The sequence below is a fragment of the Macaca thibetana genome, chromosome 7 (assembly GCF_024542745.1).
Source record: "Macaca thibetana thibetana isolate TM-01 chromosome 7, ASM2454274v1, whole genome shotgun sequence".
NCBI classification, from domain to species: Eukaryota; Metazoa; Chordata; class Mammalia; order Primates; family Cercopithecidae; genus Macaca; species Macaca thibetana.
Genome location: NC_065584.1, coordinates 158,607,870 through 158,620,054, shown reverse-complemented (window position 1 = coordinate 158,620,054; position 12,185 = coordinate 158,607,870). Strand labels below are relative to the sequence as shown.

General features: G+C 52.3%; 1 protein-coding gene across 3 annotated transcripts in view; it reads left to right on the top strand.

The window, feature by feature from the left end:
- The window catches only part of STOML1 (stomatin like 1), a 158,709-nt gene extending 150,373 nt beyond the window's left edge, over positions 1 to 8,336 (top strand). For 2 of the 3 annotated variants that reach the window (XM_050797748.1, XM_050797750.1), the window contains 6 exons: positions 1,134 to 1,240; positions 2,316 to 2,465; positions 2,771 to 2,974; positions 6,062 to 6,257; positions 6,691 to 6,903; positions 7,432 to 8,336. In XM_050797748.1, coding sequence (XP_050653705.1) covers positions 1,134 to 1,240; positions 2,316 to 2,465; positions 2,771 to 2,974; positions 6,062 to 6,257; positions 6,691 to 6,903; positions 7,432 to 7,625 — 1,064 coding nt within the window. In that variant the 3' untranslated portion in view covers positions 7,626 to 8,336. The remainder of the gene's footprint in view (positions 1 to 1,133; positions 1,241 to 2,315; positions 2,466 to 2,770; positions 2,975 to 6,061; positions 6,258 to 6,690; positions 6,904 to 7,431) is intronic. The other variant, XM_050797749.1, reaches the window with a different exon arrangement.
- The last annotated feature ends 3,849 nt before the right edge of the window (positions 8,337 to 12,185 follow it).

Sequence of the window (12,185 nt, the reverse complement as noted above, 5' to 3'; positions counted from 1 at the left end):
CTTGCCCTCAAAGTCTTCTGTGGCTCCTTTGGCCTAGAGGCCAGATCCCACACTGTTCAGCCTGACCGCCTAACCTTGGATTTGATCCCTCCCTGGCCTTCCTGTCCTGAAAGCTCTCCGTATCCAGAACTCTCTTGAGAGGCCTGGGGATCAGAGCCAGGCACAAAGTGGAGCCTCAGTGCTCTGGGGATTAGCCCAGAGGGCAGGGCTTCCTTGAAGAATGGAGCAGGGGCTCCTGACTGCTTCCTGTCCAGGGTTGGGGGAAGGAAAGCAGCAAATAACCTCATCCCAGATTCTGGAGCTGTCTTGGCTGCGCTCCCATCCTGGTTCTCCAGGGGCCAGGACATTTGGCTTGGATAAGCCTCATCTTTCTAGCCCTGCCCCTGACCACGACCCCTAACAATTTTCTTGAATTTAAATAGGCAGGTTTTTTTTGTTTTTTGTTTTTTTATTGTTTTGTTTTGTTTTGTTTTTGAAGCAGAGTCTCGCTCTGTCCCCCAGGCTGGAGTGCAGTGGCGCAATCTCGTGAAACAGACATTTTTAAATGGTCATTAAGGCATTAAAGTAGGGTGAGGAATAGAAAATAATAATCTTATTCCTCATTTATGGCTCCTGTTGATAAGCTATTTATGCTCTATCCCTGTAGGCTAAGGCATCATCTTCATAAGGACTCCTGGAAAGCATACTTCTGGGGCTAATGGTATAGGAGGAATGTGTTTTGCCAGCAATATTCAGTGCATGTTTACAGATGCCCAGGTGCTCCTGGCTGCATGCCAGGTATGAGTAGGCAATATAAATTAAACGAGAAGATTGACCCCTACTCAGTCCAGTGAGGAGAGCATCATCACCTGGACTGGATTCTGAGATTGATGACTGTTGCCTAGCAGAGAATAAGGCCTTGTGAGGGTTGTTGGACTTAGGACAAATGAGTATTGATGTATGGGAGGAGGGAACAGATCCTAACTCGCAGCTGCCCAAAGATATGGGGATATTAGGCAAGGAGCCAGACTGAGAGCCCTGAGAAGGAAGGAGCCTCTCGAGGGGAAGGTGGGCGTAAGGTACGCTTGCCCAAGTTCACTCTACTTGCAGCTGTCATGGCAGGTCCAGTTGACCATCTCTGCTCTCACCTGCAGATGCACCCCAGAGCTGGCCCTCCTGCCTCTGTCATGGCCTCATCAGTTTCCTGGGGTTCTTGCTGCTGTTGGTCACCTTCCCCATTTCCGGCTGGTTTGCCCTGAAGGTAAGGCTGGCTGGGTCAGCCCCCAGGGTGGTTGGGCCACACATAGCTTTGGCATTGATGAATAAATTTGCCTATCCTCTGTCCTGTCTCCCTAAATATTACCCCTTTGCGAAATGGGCTAGGCAAGAATCATTCATTCACATTGTTCAGGGGAGGAAACAAGGCTTGGGCTTGTCTAAAGTCATACTGGGAGCCAGTAGGGGGTAGAAACAAGTCCCAAACTCCTAAGTCCTGGGATCTGGACACTGGCTTTAAGGTGCACACAGACGTCTTTGCCAAATTATCTTCTCTTTGGGTTAGAATAAATTAGAAATGAAAACACCCAACTTAGCCCAGCAGGTAATGCATAATAGGAATTCAGGCCTCATTTTCAATAAGGAGTGGTACAGTGGGAAAAGGATGAGTCATGGAGCTATAGTTCAGCATCACACATGAAAGCTGTGGGGAAGGTGGAAGCCCAAGGAGGCCTTGCCCTTTGTGTAACCCTAGGCAACAGTCCCTCTCTAGAAAATCACTGGGTTTGGTGTGGTCTGCCAGGGAGTCCTTAAATGGCCCCAGATCCTAGTTCTAAAATTGCCACAGAAACAAATGCTGTGTGACCTTGAGCAGGTTGCTTTGCCTCTCTGGGCCTTCATTTCTCAATTTGGACATCACTACTTCCCTAAGAGGTCCAGGGACCTAAAGTTGACAAAGCCCTTTGCCCGGGGGTGCTGTTTGGGCAGCCCAGCCTTTTCTCCTAACTAATCCAAGGACAGACAGTTTCCTGGTATGAGTCATGTCTAGCTTCAGACCATAGAGATGAAAAGTTTCTCTTAAGGATCAAGTCAATACAGTGCAGTGGTTAAGACACATGGTCTTTGGAGTTATTCAGAACTGCATTCAGGTCTTCCCTGTTTCACTTAGGGCTATGCAATTTTTGAGCAAGTAACTTAGCCTCCGTGAGCCTTGGTTTTCTGATCTGAAAACAGAGCTAGGGATACCTAACTGTGACCCAAGTGAGGAAGGGACTTAGGCAGACGGCATTGGCCAGCCTTGGCTAACCACTTTCGACTCTTTCCCTTGCCATTGTGGACAGATCGTGCCCACGTATGAGCGGATGATCGTGTTTCGCTTGGGCCGGATCCGCACCCCCCAGGGACCTGGCATGGTTCTGCTCTTGCCCTTCATTGACTCCTTTCAGAGGGTGGATCTGAGGACACGAGCCTTCAACGTCCCTCCCTGCAAGGTGAGGGGCTTCTCAGCTGCCTTGACAGAGGAATTGGGGGCCTGTCCAGAATGTACTATGGTGCCAGGACCTTGGCCTGTGAGTCACCATCTGAGGGGGGAAGGGGGAAGAAGAGACCAGAAAATTGATGGAGGCTGGGAGGACATCCTTGCTTCATACACCTAACCCTACATACTTGGGTACACCATTTGCCCTTGAGGAGCTAGCTGCCAAGCAGGTGGGTCAAGCTGGGTGGCCCCAGTGGGCCTGACCTCCCTGCACCCCCAGCCCCTCCAGTGTCTCTCTCTCATGGCCTCCCCCAACAGCTGGCCTCTAAGGACGGAGCTGTGCTGTCCGTGGGAGCCGATGTCCAGTTTCGCATCTGGGACCCGGTGCTGTCGGTGATGACTGTGAAAGACCTGAACACAGCCACACGCATGACGGCCCAGAACGCCATGACCAAGGCCCTGCTCAAGAGGCCGCTGCGGGAGATCCAGATGGAGAAGCTCAAGATCAGCGACCAGCTTCTGGTAGGTAGCCCCTCACAAGACAGAGCTTGGGGAGTGGCACCGGCCTGGCTCCACCTGCCAGGTCACTTTGAGCAAAGCGTCAGACCACTCTGGGCCTCAGTTTACCATATGTCCCAAAAGTGTAACCACCTCTGAAGAGCCAGTGCCTGGGTGGGGCCATGAGTTGAGGAATGGCAGGTGGGCATAGACCATAACGATCTTGGGCAAACTTGTCCCTGAGAAGAGGAAGTGGCCCCGGCAGACATTCTTGGGGTCTGCCCCTGACTGCTGAGTGTTCACCCCTCACTGCTCTGCCATGATGACGCTGGCCTCTGCAGCTCTCATTCCGGGCCTGACTCATGGGGCAGGCAGGTGGGTAAAGGAGCGGGGACCCTCCCAGCCCAGTCACCTGCTGGGGAATTCCAGGCTCACCATGCAGCGTGTGCATGCTTGTGATTTTGGTTTCCCTGTTTGGAACAGAACAAAGACACATGAGGACATTTGGATCTTTTTCCTGCCTCTTCTCCATGTATATACTGGAGTTTGCCTTAAATGTCTTCTGCTACAAGATGGGGTAGAAATAAATACACATGCAGAGGCATGTCCCCTGCAGCCACACTCAACTTGTGCTTCCTCTTGTGTCCTGACAGGGGAATGTAGGTGAAGTTTCTCCCCATTCCTCTTGGCTCCTCTTTCCTCTGCCCTGGGGAATCGAGGTTAGAGGACAGACAGGGGAGTGGGATAAATGCCAGTCCTGGAGTTCCCACTGCAAGCAGCGAGGTGAAATCCCTGAGGAAATACTATTTGAGGTCCTAACAATAGCTCTCACGTGCTTAGCAGCTTATGGTTTACAAAGTCCTTTTGTCTGGCCCAGCGTGTCTGAGCTTCACATTTTTGCTGCAAGTCAGTACTATGGTTTTATTTTGGAGGGAGGAAACTAAGGCTAAGAAATAATTTGACTTGCCTTTGAGAGCTATGGTCAAGGGCAGAGCTGAGTCATAGCCAGACCACCTGCTTCCATCCCACCAGCTCCCCTCAATCCAGTGCTTGATCTAACACAACTCAGATAACAAGTGGATAACAACTTTTATTCATAAAACCATGTCCCATGTTAATTCACCTTTAGGAAGAGAAAATTGATCTCAGTCTTGTTGCACATTTCTTTGATGTGAGAGAGGCAGTTTGGGGAAGCCATTCCCACACGAGGATGTAAGAGTCATTTAGGCCCCATTTCCCAGACTGAGTGGGCACCTGGTAGAGTGAGATCTGTGCCTGTGGTTGAGACAGAACCTCAGGAAGTCCAGCACACTGGCCTCAGGCCCTGGTTCAGGTGTACATTTATTCACATGCCTGATTTTCTTCTAGAGCAATCAGAGTCCCCACTTCTCACCTGCTGGACCCTCCTTAGCCAGTTACCACTCCTTACCTGCCAGAGGCCCAGGCCAGCTGCCTCAGCCCTTCACTGCCCTCCAGCCCCCACCACTGCCCATTGCTCTCTGCAGCAGGCCTTGCCTCCTAACACTCAGGAGAAAGACTAGGATGAGCACTCTGCTTCCTCCGGTTTCACCCCTTCAAACCCACCTGCCTCTGTGCTGCTTTCCTGCCTCTTTTCCTGGCTGTCTCCCCTCTCTGAGGCTCATCCCTGTACTGCGCAGTGCTCTGGGCCCCCTGCTGTCCCAGGATGCCTTCCCTCCACTCCATGCACTCTTTCTCTGTTACTTCTCCTTTCTGTGTAGAAATGTACTCTCCCTTTGCCCCAGTGCCCTCTAGCTCCCACTCCCTTTCTCCCCTTTTCTTCTGCAAGACTTTCATCCATGCCCCCAACCCCTGCCCCTACATCCTTCGTCTTGACCTCCTTGGGCTCCTGAGTCAGCGCTGGCCAACATCACGGTGACCTCCCACATGCCAGCCCAGTGGGCACCTCTCGGCCCTTCCCTTACATCACCTGGTGGCAGCATGCGACATGGTCGACCCAGCCCCCAGTCCCCAGAACCCCCTGCATTTCCTCCTTCCCTGTTACCCCTGGTTACTGCCACTTGTTCTCCTGCCCTTGAGTTTCCAGGGTTTCATCACTGGCCTCTTCTCATCTGTGACATCCCTGGAAGAGCTCATCCATCTGGGCTGTTTGCTGCCTGTGGACGCTGATTATTCACAACGACCTGCCCTAACCCTGAGGCTTCTGTACCCTGGGCCATTTCTCCAGCTGCCTACTGGACAGTTGACTGCCCCACAGACACTTCAAGCTTACAATAGTTAAAAAAAAAAAAAAAAAAAGGTTGCCGACCCTCCCTTCCCACCCCCTGTGTGTCCTCTCTAGTGAATGCCACACTCATCCATTCAGGAGCCTGACTCCTCCCCACTCCTGCCCCCTCTTGTATCATTGCACATCAAGGCAGTCCCTAACCTGGTGCTTGCACTTCTCTAGTGCCCTGTTATGGCTCAGTAGAGTTGATAGAGGCATGCCTCCTTCAGTGGATCTTGGCTTCACAGCTGCCCTCCGCCCTCACGAGAGCTGCATCATTCCTTGGCTGTATTTTGAAACAATGTCTTACTTGGTCTCCATCCCTCCCCTCAGCCCCCTAAAATCCAGCTTCCACAGCAGCTAGGAGGATCTTGCCTTAAAGCAAGTCTGCTCTGTCACCTCCCTGCTCAAACTCTTCTCTGGGGCTCTTTGTTGCTTCAGAATAAATCCAAGTAAGCAGAACTACCCCACCTCTGACCCCTTAGCTGTCTCCAGTCCTCAGCCCACATGTGAGGGTCCAGCTAAATGGAACTCTCGTTCCTCGCAGCTCCGTGAACATGCCAGGTTTTCTTGTCCGGGGTTTTGCACATGCTGTTCCTATTGCCTGGCAAGGTCCTCTTCCACCTGAGGACTCCCTCCTGCTGGCACCACCCTCCTCTGCTGGGGGCTCACCACCGGCCTTGCTTCTGTCTTGGCACTTACTACAGCTTGAGTGGTCATTGCCCTCTGCCTGTGTCCCAGGCTAGGAGCGTCTCAAGGGTGGTGTGGTGCCTCCATGTCCGTGCACAGCCACACAGTCTGCCCAAAGAAGGTGCTCAGGAAAGGTTTGTTGAATGAATTACATTTCTCCCCACCCTGTCCTCCAGCTGGAGATCAACGATGTGACCAGGGCTTGGGGGCTGGAGGTAGACCGAGTGGAGCTGGCGGTGGAGGCCGTGCTCCAGCCGCCCCAGGACAGCCCAACTGGGCCCAACCTGGACAGCACCCTCCAGCAGCTGGCCCTGCACTTCCTGGGAGGAAGCATGAACTCAGTGGCAGGAGGTGCCCCGTCCCCGGGGCCAGGTGAGGAGCCCTGGGGAGGAGGCCGGGGGTGCTTATCAGCTTGGTGCCAGCACAGACTGCTCGCTATCCCAGCAGCCCTGTGCAGTACACACCCTGCACAGATGTTCAGCCCACGCTGACCACAGCCCAGGCAGTGAGAGGAGGCCAGGTGTCTGAGTGTGCAGAGGCCATTGGCAGGCTCCGTGGGAGGAGGCGGCAGCACCAGAAGGGCAGCTGGAAAGAGTTTTATATCTGAGGCTGGAGTAGTTTAGAAACTGAGTTTGTGGTTTAGGCTGAAAGCTCAGGGGCACCTTTCCAGTAGGGCAGGAACTTGAACAAAGGCCGGAAGGGGATGTAAGAGGAGACGTGCAAAGGCCACAGTGAGTGGTCCTGACCTTGGCAATGCGATGACCTCCTCTCTGCCTCCTTCCCCAACCCTGTTGGCCTTCCCCAGCAGACACTGTGGAGATGGTGAGTGAAGTTGAGCCGCCTGCCCCTCAAGTCGGTGCCAGGCCCAGTCCAAAGCAGCCTCTGGCGGAGGGGCTGCTGACTGCTCTACAGCCCTTCCTGTCTGAGGCCCTGGTCAACCAAGTCGGGGCCTGCTACCAGTTCAATGTCGTCCTGCCCAGCGGCACCCAGAGCGCCTACTTCCTGGACCTCACTACAGGTGCCGCTGCCCTCCCTGCCTCTCCTTCCCATCCAGCTTGCTAGGTTGCATGTTACCCACCCCAGTGGTGCTCTTATAGACTGCCCCCTGCTCCTGCTAATAATTTGGAGTGAACCCATGGCAGGCAGGGGCTCAGACACCATTTCCAGGCATTATCTATGCCCTGGTCTCCCCACCATCCGCAGGACAACACAGCCAGGCTTCCAATACCAAGAGGCCTGCCCATGTTACAGGCCTGCTGCCTGTCAGGCTCTGTGCCAAGTACTTTTTGTGCATTATCTCACCGACTTCTCACCATGAGCTTATGCTTTAGGAATTGTCATCTGTAAAGGGATTATCATCACAGATTTGGAAACTGAGGCTCCAAGAGTTCACACAGCCAATAAGACTCAAACCCAGGGTATTAGAACCCAAACTCTGAACCAGTACTCTCCTCCCAGTGGGAAATGCCAGCCCCTCCCATCCCCATAGCTCTCCTTCATGTTCCTCCATCCCCCTACTGACACTCGGTTTTCTTTTCCCCCACAGGACAAGGAAGAGTGGGACACGGGGTGCCTGATGGCATCCCTGATGTGGTGGTAGAGATGGCCGAGGCAGACCTGCGGGCCCTGCTGTGCAGAGAGCTACGGCCCCTGGGGGCCTACATGAGCGGACGGCTGAAGGTGAAGGGTGACCTGGCCGTGGCCATGAAGCTGGAGGCTGTCCTCAGGGCCCTGAAGTAGCAGCCTTGGTTGACTTTCCATAGCCCAGTCCCAAGCCTGGCACCAAGCCCGAGGGGCCTATTGGAGGAGGAAGTGTTCATCTGTACCACTGAGAGTTGAGGCCCTAACAAGTTTCAGGCCCAGCCAAGAGCCCATGGATGGAGGCTGGGGGAGACTGAGTCTGGCTGCCATGCACTTCTCCCCTACAATGGTTCTCTGGACAAGCCTTTGTCCATCCTGGTCCCCAGCTGAGTGCCCAGCCTTGAGCTGGGTGCACGGTGTGATGCCAGGAGGTAAGCCAGGCCCGCCCTGCCGGGCCCTACCTTGCTGGCTTCCTGACTGAAGAGGCAGGACCCACAGAAACAGCCTGACAGCAGCTGGTTTGGACCTTGTGTGAGGGACCAAGCATGTGGTCCAGGCTCTAAGCTCTGCAGTGATTGGAGAGGGATGGGGAGGGATGGGAAGGCAGCCTCCAAGAAGAGGTCCCTGTGGCGGAGTTACCTGGGGATCCTGGCTGGCCTGCCTTCCTGGCTGCAGTCCAGGCCCAGGCTAGCGGGAGTGGACATGGGAAGGAGCAGGGCCTGCTGCTCCCCTGGCACTGCTCCCGAAGATATCTGACTCATCTGCCAGCTCCGTCCTGCATGCCTGGCGAGCTGGGGCCCAGGGCAGCATGAAGTAGAGCCCTGCGTTCTGTGCAAACCTCAGACAAATAAATGTGGTGTTTACAATGTATAAAAGAGAAGAAGCCAAGCGGAGCTCCTGGGGGCATGGGGTGGGCTAGGAGGGTCCACGAGGTCCCTGCTGCCAGCCCAGGCAGGGATTGACGTCCTGGTGGCTGACATAGACGGACCCTCACAATATTTGAAGCTCTTTCTCCTGAGTGTCTCAAAGCCCCTGGAAGCAGGGATGGCGCTGGGTGGGGAGTTATCTGTTCCTCTTTGTAGTGGGGTACAGGTTCACCAGGAAAGCAAGGCACGAGTGTGCCAGAGTGTCCTGCAAACACTGAGGGGCAGGCGGGGTGGTCATGTCCCATTGAAGAGGGGTTGGGACCACTGCCAGCTTCCCCTCCTGGTACACTCTGTCACTGCTTCTCCGCTGGCTGCCGGGAAGGAAACAGTCATCAAGACCTGGCCCCAGGCCCAGCCCAGCCCAGCCCTGCTTTCTGCTCCAGTACTCCCGCCCAAACCCCAGGGGCCCCAGAGAAGGGGGGCCTCTGACTTCTTGAGTCCTAAGAAAGGAATCTTACTCCTTGGGGAGACTTCTGGGAAAAACAAAACCACAAAAATCAGAGCCTCCCCTTAAGAACAGCCCCCAGCCTGTCCTCTGGCACCGTATCCCCCCTTCCCCCAGGGGTCTCTCCCCTTCCTGGGTGCCTGGCTCTGTCTTGTTTGCTGTCTGTCCCTGCCTTTGCCAGACACTGCCTTGTCCTTCCTCCTGGAGGTCCTCCACATTGCCTGAGGCACCTCCCTAAAGCCCAGCACAGACCCCTCTGTCACTGCCATGGCCATTGAGGTTCAGGTTTCCAGGGCCCCTTCCTAGAGTCCCAGGCTGCTGCACCTACTGTTGCCCCTTTGCTTACTTGGTGGCCTCTCATGGGCGCTTCCAGGGCTTTCTAGCTGAGGCTGTCTGTTCCAAAGCCTGCCTTCCCATCCCCACAGCCACACTGCGGCCACACTTTGAGGCCCAGTGGGACTTGTCCTCTATGCCCTCGCCTGGCTCTCTGCACTCATTCCACATTGTGTGTTTCTCCTCCTTGCATATATGGCTGCCCTCCCTGCTGGACTGGGAGCCTCCCACATCAGCATTCACCTGTGGATTCCTTCCATTGCTATTACACAGTATGTGAAGGGCTGCCCAGGAAACCCCAGGCATCTTCACCATGAAAGCTGGCACTGCCCTTTGGCTGGGGTAGGGCTGGGGGGTAGGGGAGACAGGAAAAATGACATCACAATTTAGGGGAAACCCAAACTCTTCTTTGTGGGCATGGGAAGATCAACATAACATTTAGGGGAACCAAAACTCTTCTGGATGTGTGTGTAGGTGGAGAGTAAGGCCTGCCCCGCCATTGATCCCCACCCTGCGGAGCAGAGCTCGATCCTGGGCCAGCACTCTAGGAATGGGGGCCTACGGGTTCTGTGGCCCCTGGGCTACAGAGGACTGAGCAGACCCTGCAATCCACAGGGGAGGGAGGACAAGGGCCACCTAAAGGGTCAGTGTAAAGAGGGAGGAGGAGGATGTGTGTCAATCAGAAACTTCCCTGAGGAGGTGATGTCCTCCACATCAGATAGGTGGACAGTAAGAAGAGATGGGGAAAATGATTCAGCAGAGGAGAAGTCCCTGCAAGGGCAGAGCTAGAAGAGGCAGCCAGGCAACTGGGCTTTGGGGAACTAGGACCTGAAGTATGAGACAGGTTGTGTGCGGGCATTTGAGGGGCAGGGTATAGAAAAAGTAACCATATCTGTGTGCCAAATATGTCCTTATACTGGACAAGACACTTCTTATGTATTATATTTTTCTTCAAGATAACCTGGTGAGTAATGATAATAGTTATAGTATCCTGGTTAATATGTTAATATATAATGTGTTATTTTGATGTTATTTTAAAGTATTTTCTTTAAAAAAAGAGTCTTACTCTGTCGCCCAGGTTGGAGTGCAGGATGATCTCATCTCACTGCAACCTCCACCTCCCAGGTTCAAGTGATTCTCCTGCCTCAGACACCCGAGTAGTCAGGATTACAGGCGCACACCACCACACCTGGTTAATTTTTGTATTTTTAGTAGAGATGGGATTTCACCATGTTGGCCAGGCTGGTCTCGAACTCCTGACCTCAAATGATCCGCGGGCCTAGGCCTCCCAAAGTCCTGGGATTATAGGTGTGAGCCATCGCACCCAGCCTTATTTTTAAGCATTAAAAAAAAATTTTTTTCAGATGGTCTTGCTCTATCACCCAGGCTGGAGTGCAGTGGCATGATCATAGCTCCCTGTAGCCTTGAACTCTGGGGCTCAAGCGATCCTCCTGCCTCAGCTTCCTGAGTAGCTGGGACCACAGGTGTGTGCCACCACAACCGGCTAGTTTTTTAAATCTCTTTTATAGAGATGAGGATGTTTCCCCCGTTGCTCAGGCTGGTCTTGAATTCCTGGGCTCGCAGTATCCTCCCACCACAGATTTCCAAAGTGCTGGGATTACAGGTGTGAGCCACTGTACCCAGCCAGTATTTAAATTTTGGTTGGCTAAACATTTAAAAAGATAGGAAAGCATATTATGAAAATTCTCCCTCCACACATATTTCCCATGCCTTCCCCTACCCCCTGCAATTAGTTTCTTGGTAATTCTTCCAGAAGATTTTGTTTCTTTAAAAAATACATATGCAAGAAAATCCAAATATGTATCTTCTGGGTTTTTGTTGTTCCTGTTTTTATACAATGGCAACCTAGAAACACAATGTTGTCTTTTTCGCTTAACATCACCCACTGAGGATCTTTCTATGTTACCACAGACAGCGTTTCCCTGTTCTTTCTTGTAGTTACATAGGATTCCATAGTATGGATGTATCATAATTTATTCCACCTGTCCTGGACTGATAGACATTTAGATTATTTCTTCTGTTTTGCTATTTTAAATGCTTTTGCAATGAATAACCTTTAACATGTGCTATTTATGGTAGAGTTTATCTATAAGATAAAAGCCTGGAAGTGGAATTGCTAAATCAAAGCATTTATAATTTAGTAAATATTGCCAGAATACCCTCTCTGGGGATTATACCAATTTACACTCCCATTGTCAGTGGTGTTTTTTTCTCAGAGTCATGTCAATACACTGTGTTATGAAACTTTTGGATCTTTTGACATTCTGGAAAGTTAAAATTTGTATCTCAGTGTAATTTTTTTGTTTATTGTTCAATTTTTTTTTTGAGACAGGGTCTCACTGTGTCACCCAGGCTGGAGTACGGTGCAGTGATCATGGCTCACTGCAGCCTCAACCTCCCAGGCTTAAGGGATCACCATGCATGGCTTTTTTGTTTGTTTGTAGAGACAGGGCCTTCTCAAGCTGACCTCTAACTCCTGGCCTCAAGTGATCCTCCCACCTCGGCCCTGGCCCCACAAACTGCTAGGATTACAGGCACGAGCCACCTAACCCAGCCTGTTTATTGTCCAATTGTTTATTGCTTTGTAAGTCTTGGATTTCTAGCTCCAGCAAAGAACAGGGTTTGGTTTGGTTTGGTTTCTGTCTTCCCCTAGCATTTGAGTATTTTTTAAAGGTGTAATTTACATACAACAAACACCCTTTTGAAATGTATTATTTGACTGGCTCGAGCCTGTAATCCCAGCACTTTGGGAGGCCGAGATGGGTGGATCACCTGAGGTCAGGAGTTTGAGACCAGCCTGACTGATATGGTCAAACCTCATCTCTACTAAAAATACAAAATTTATCTAGGCATGGTGGCACACCGCTGTAGTCCCAGCTACTCAGGAGGCTGAGACAGGAGAATTGCTTGAACCCCGGAGGCGGAAGTTGCAGTGAGTTGAGATCATGCCACTGCACTTTAGCCTGGGCAACAGAGCGAGACTCCATCTCAAAA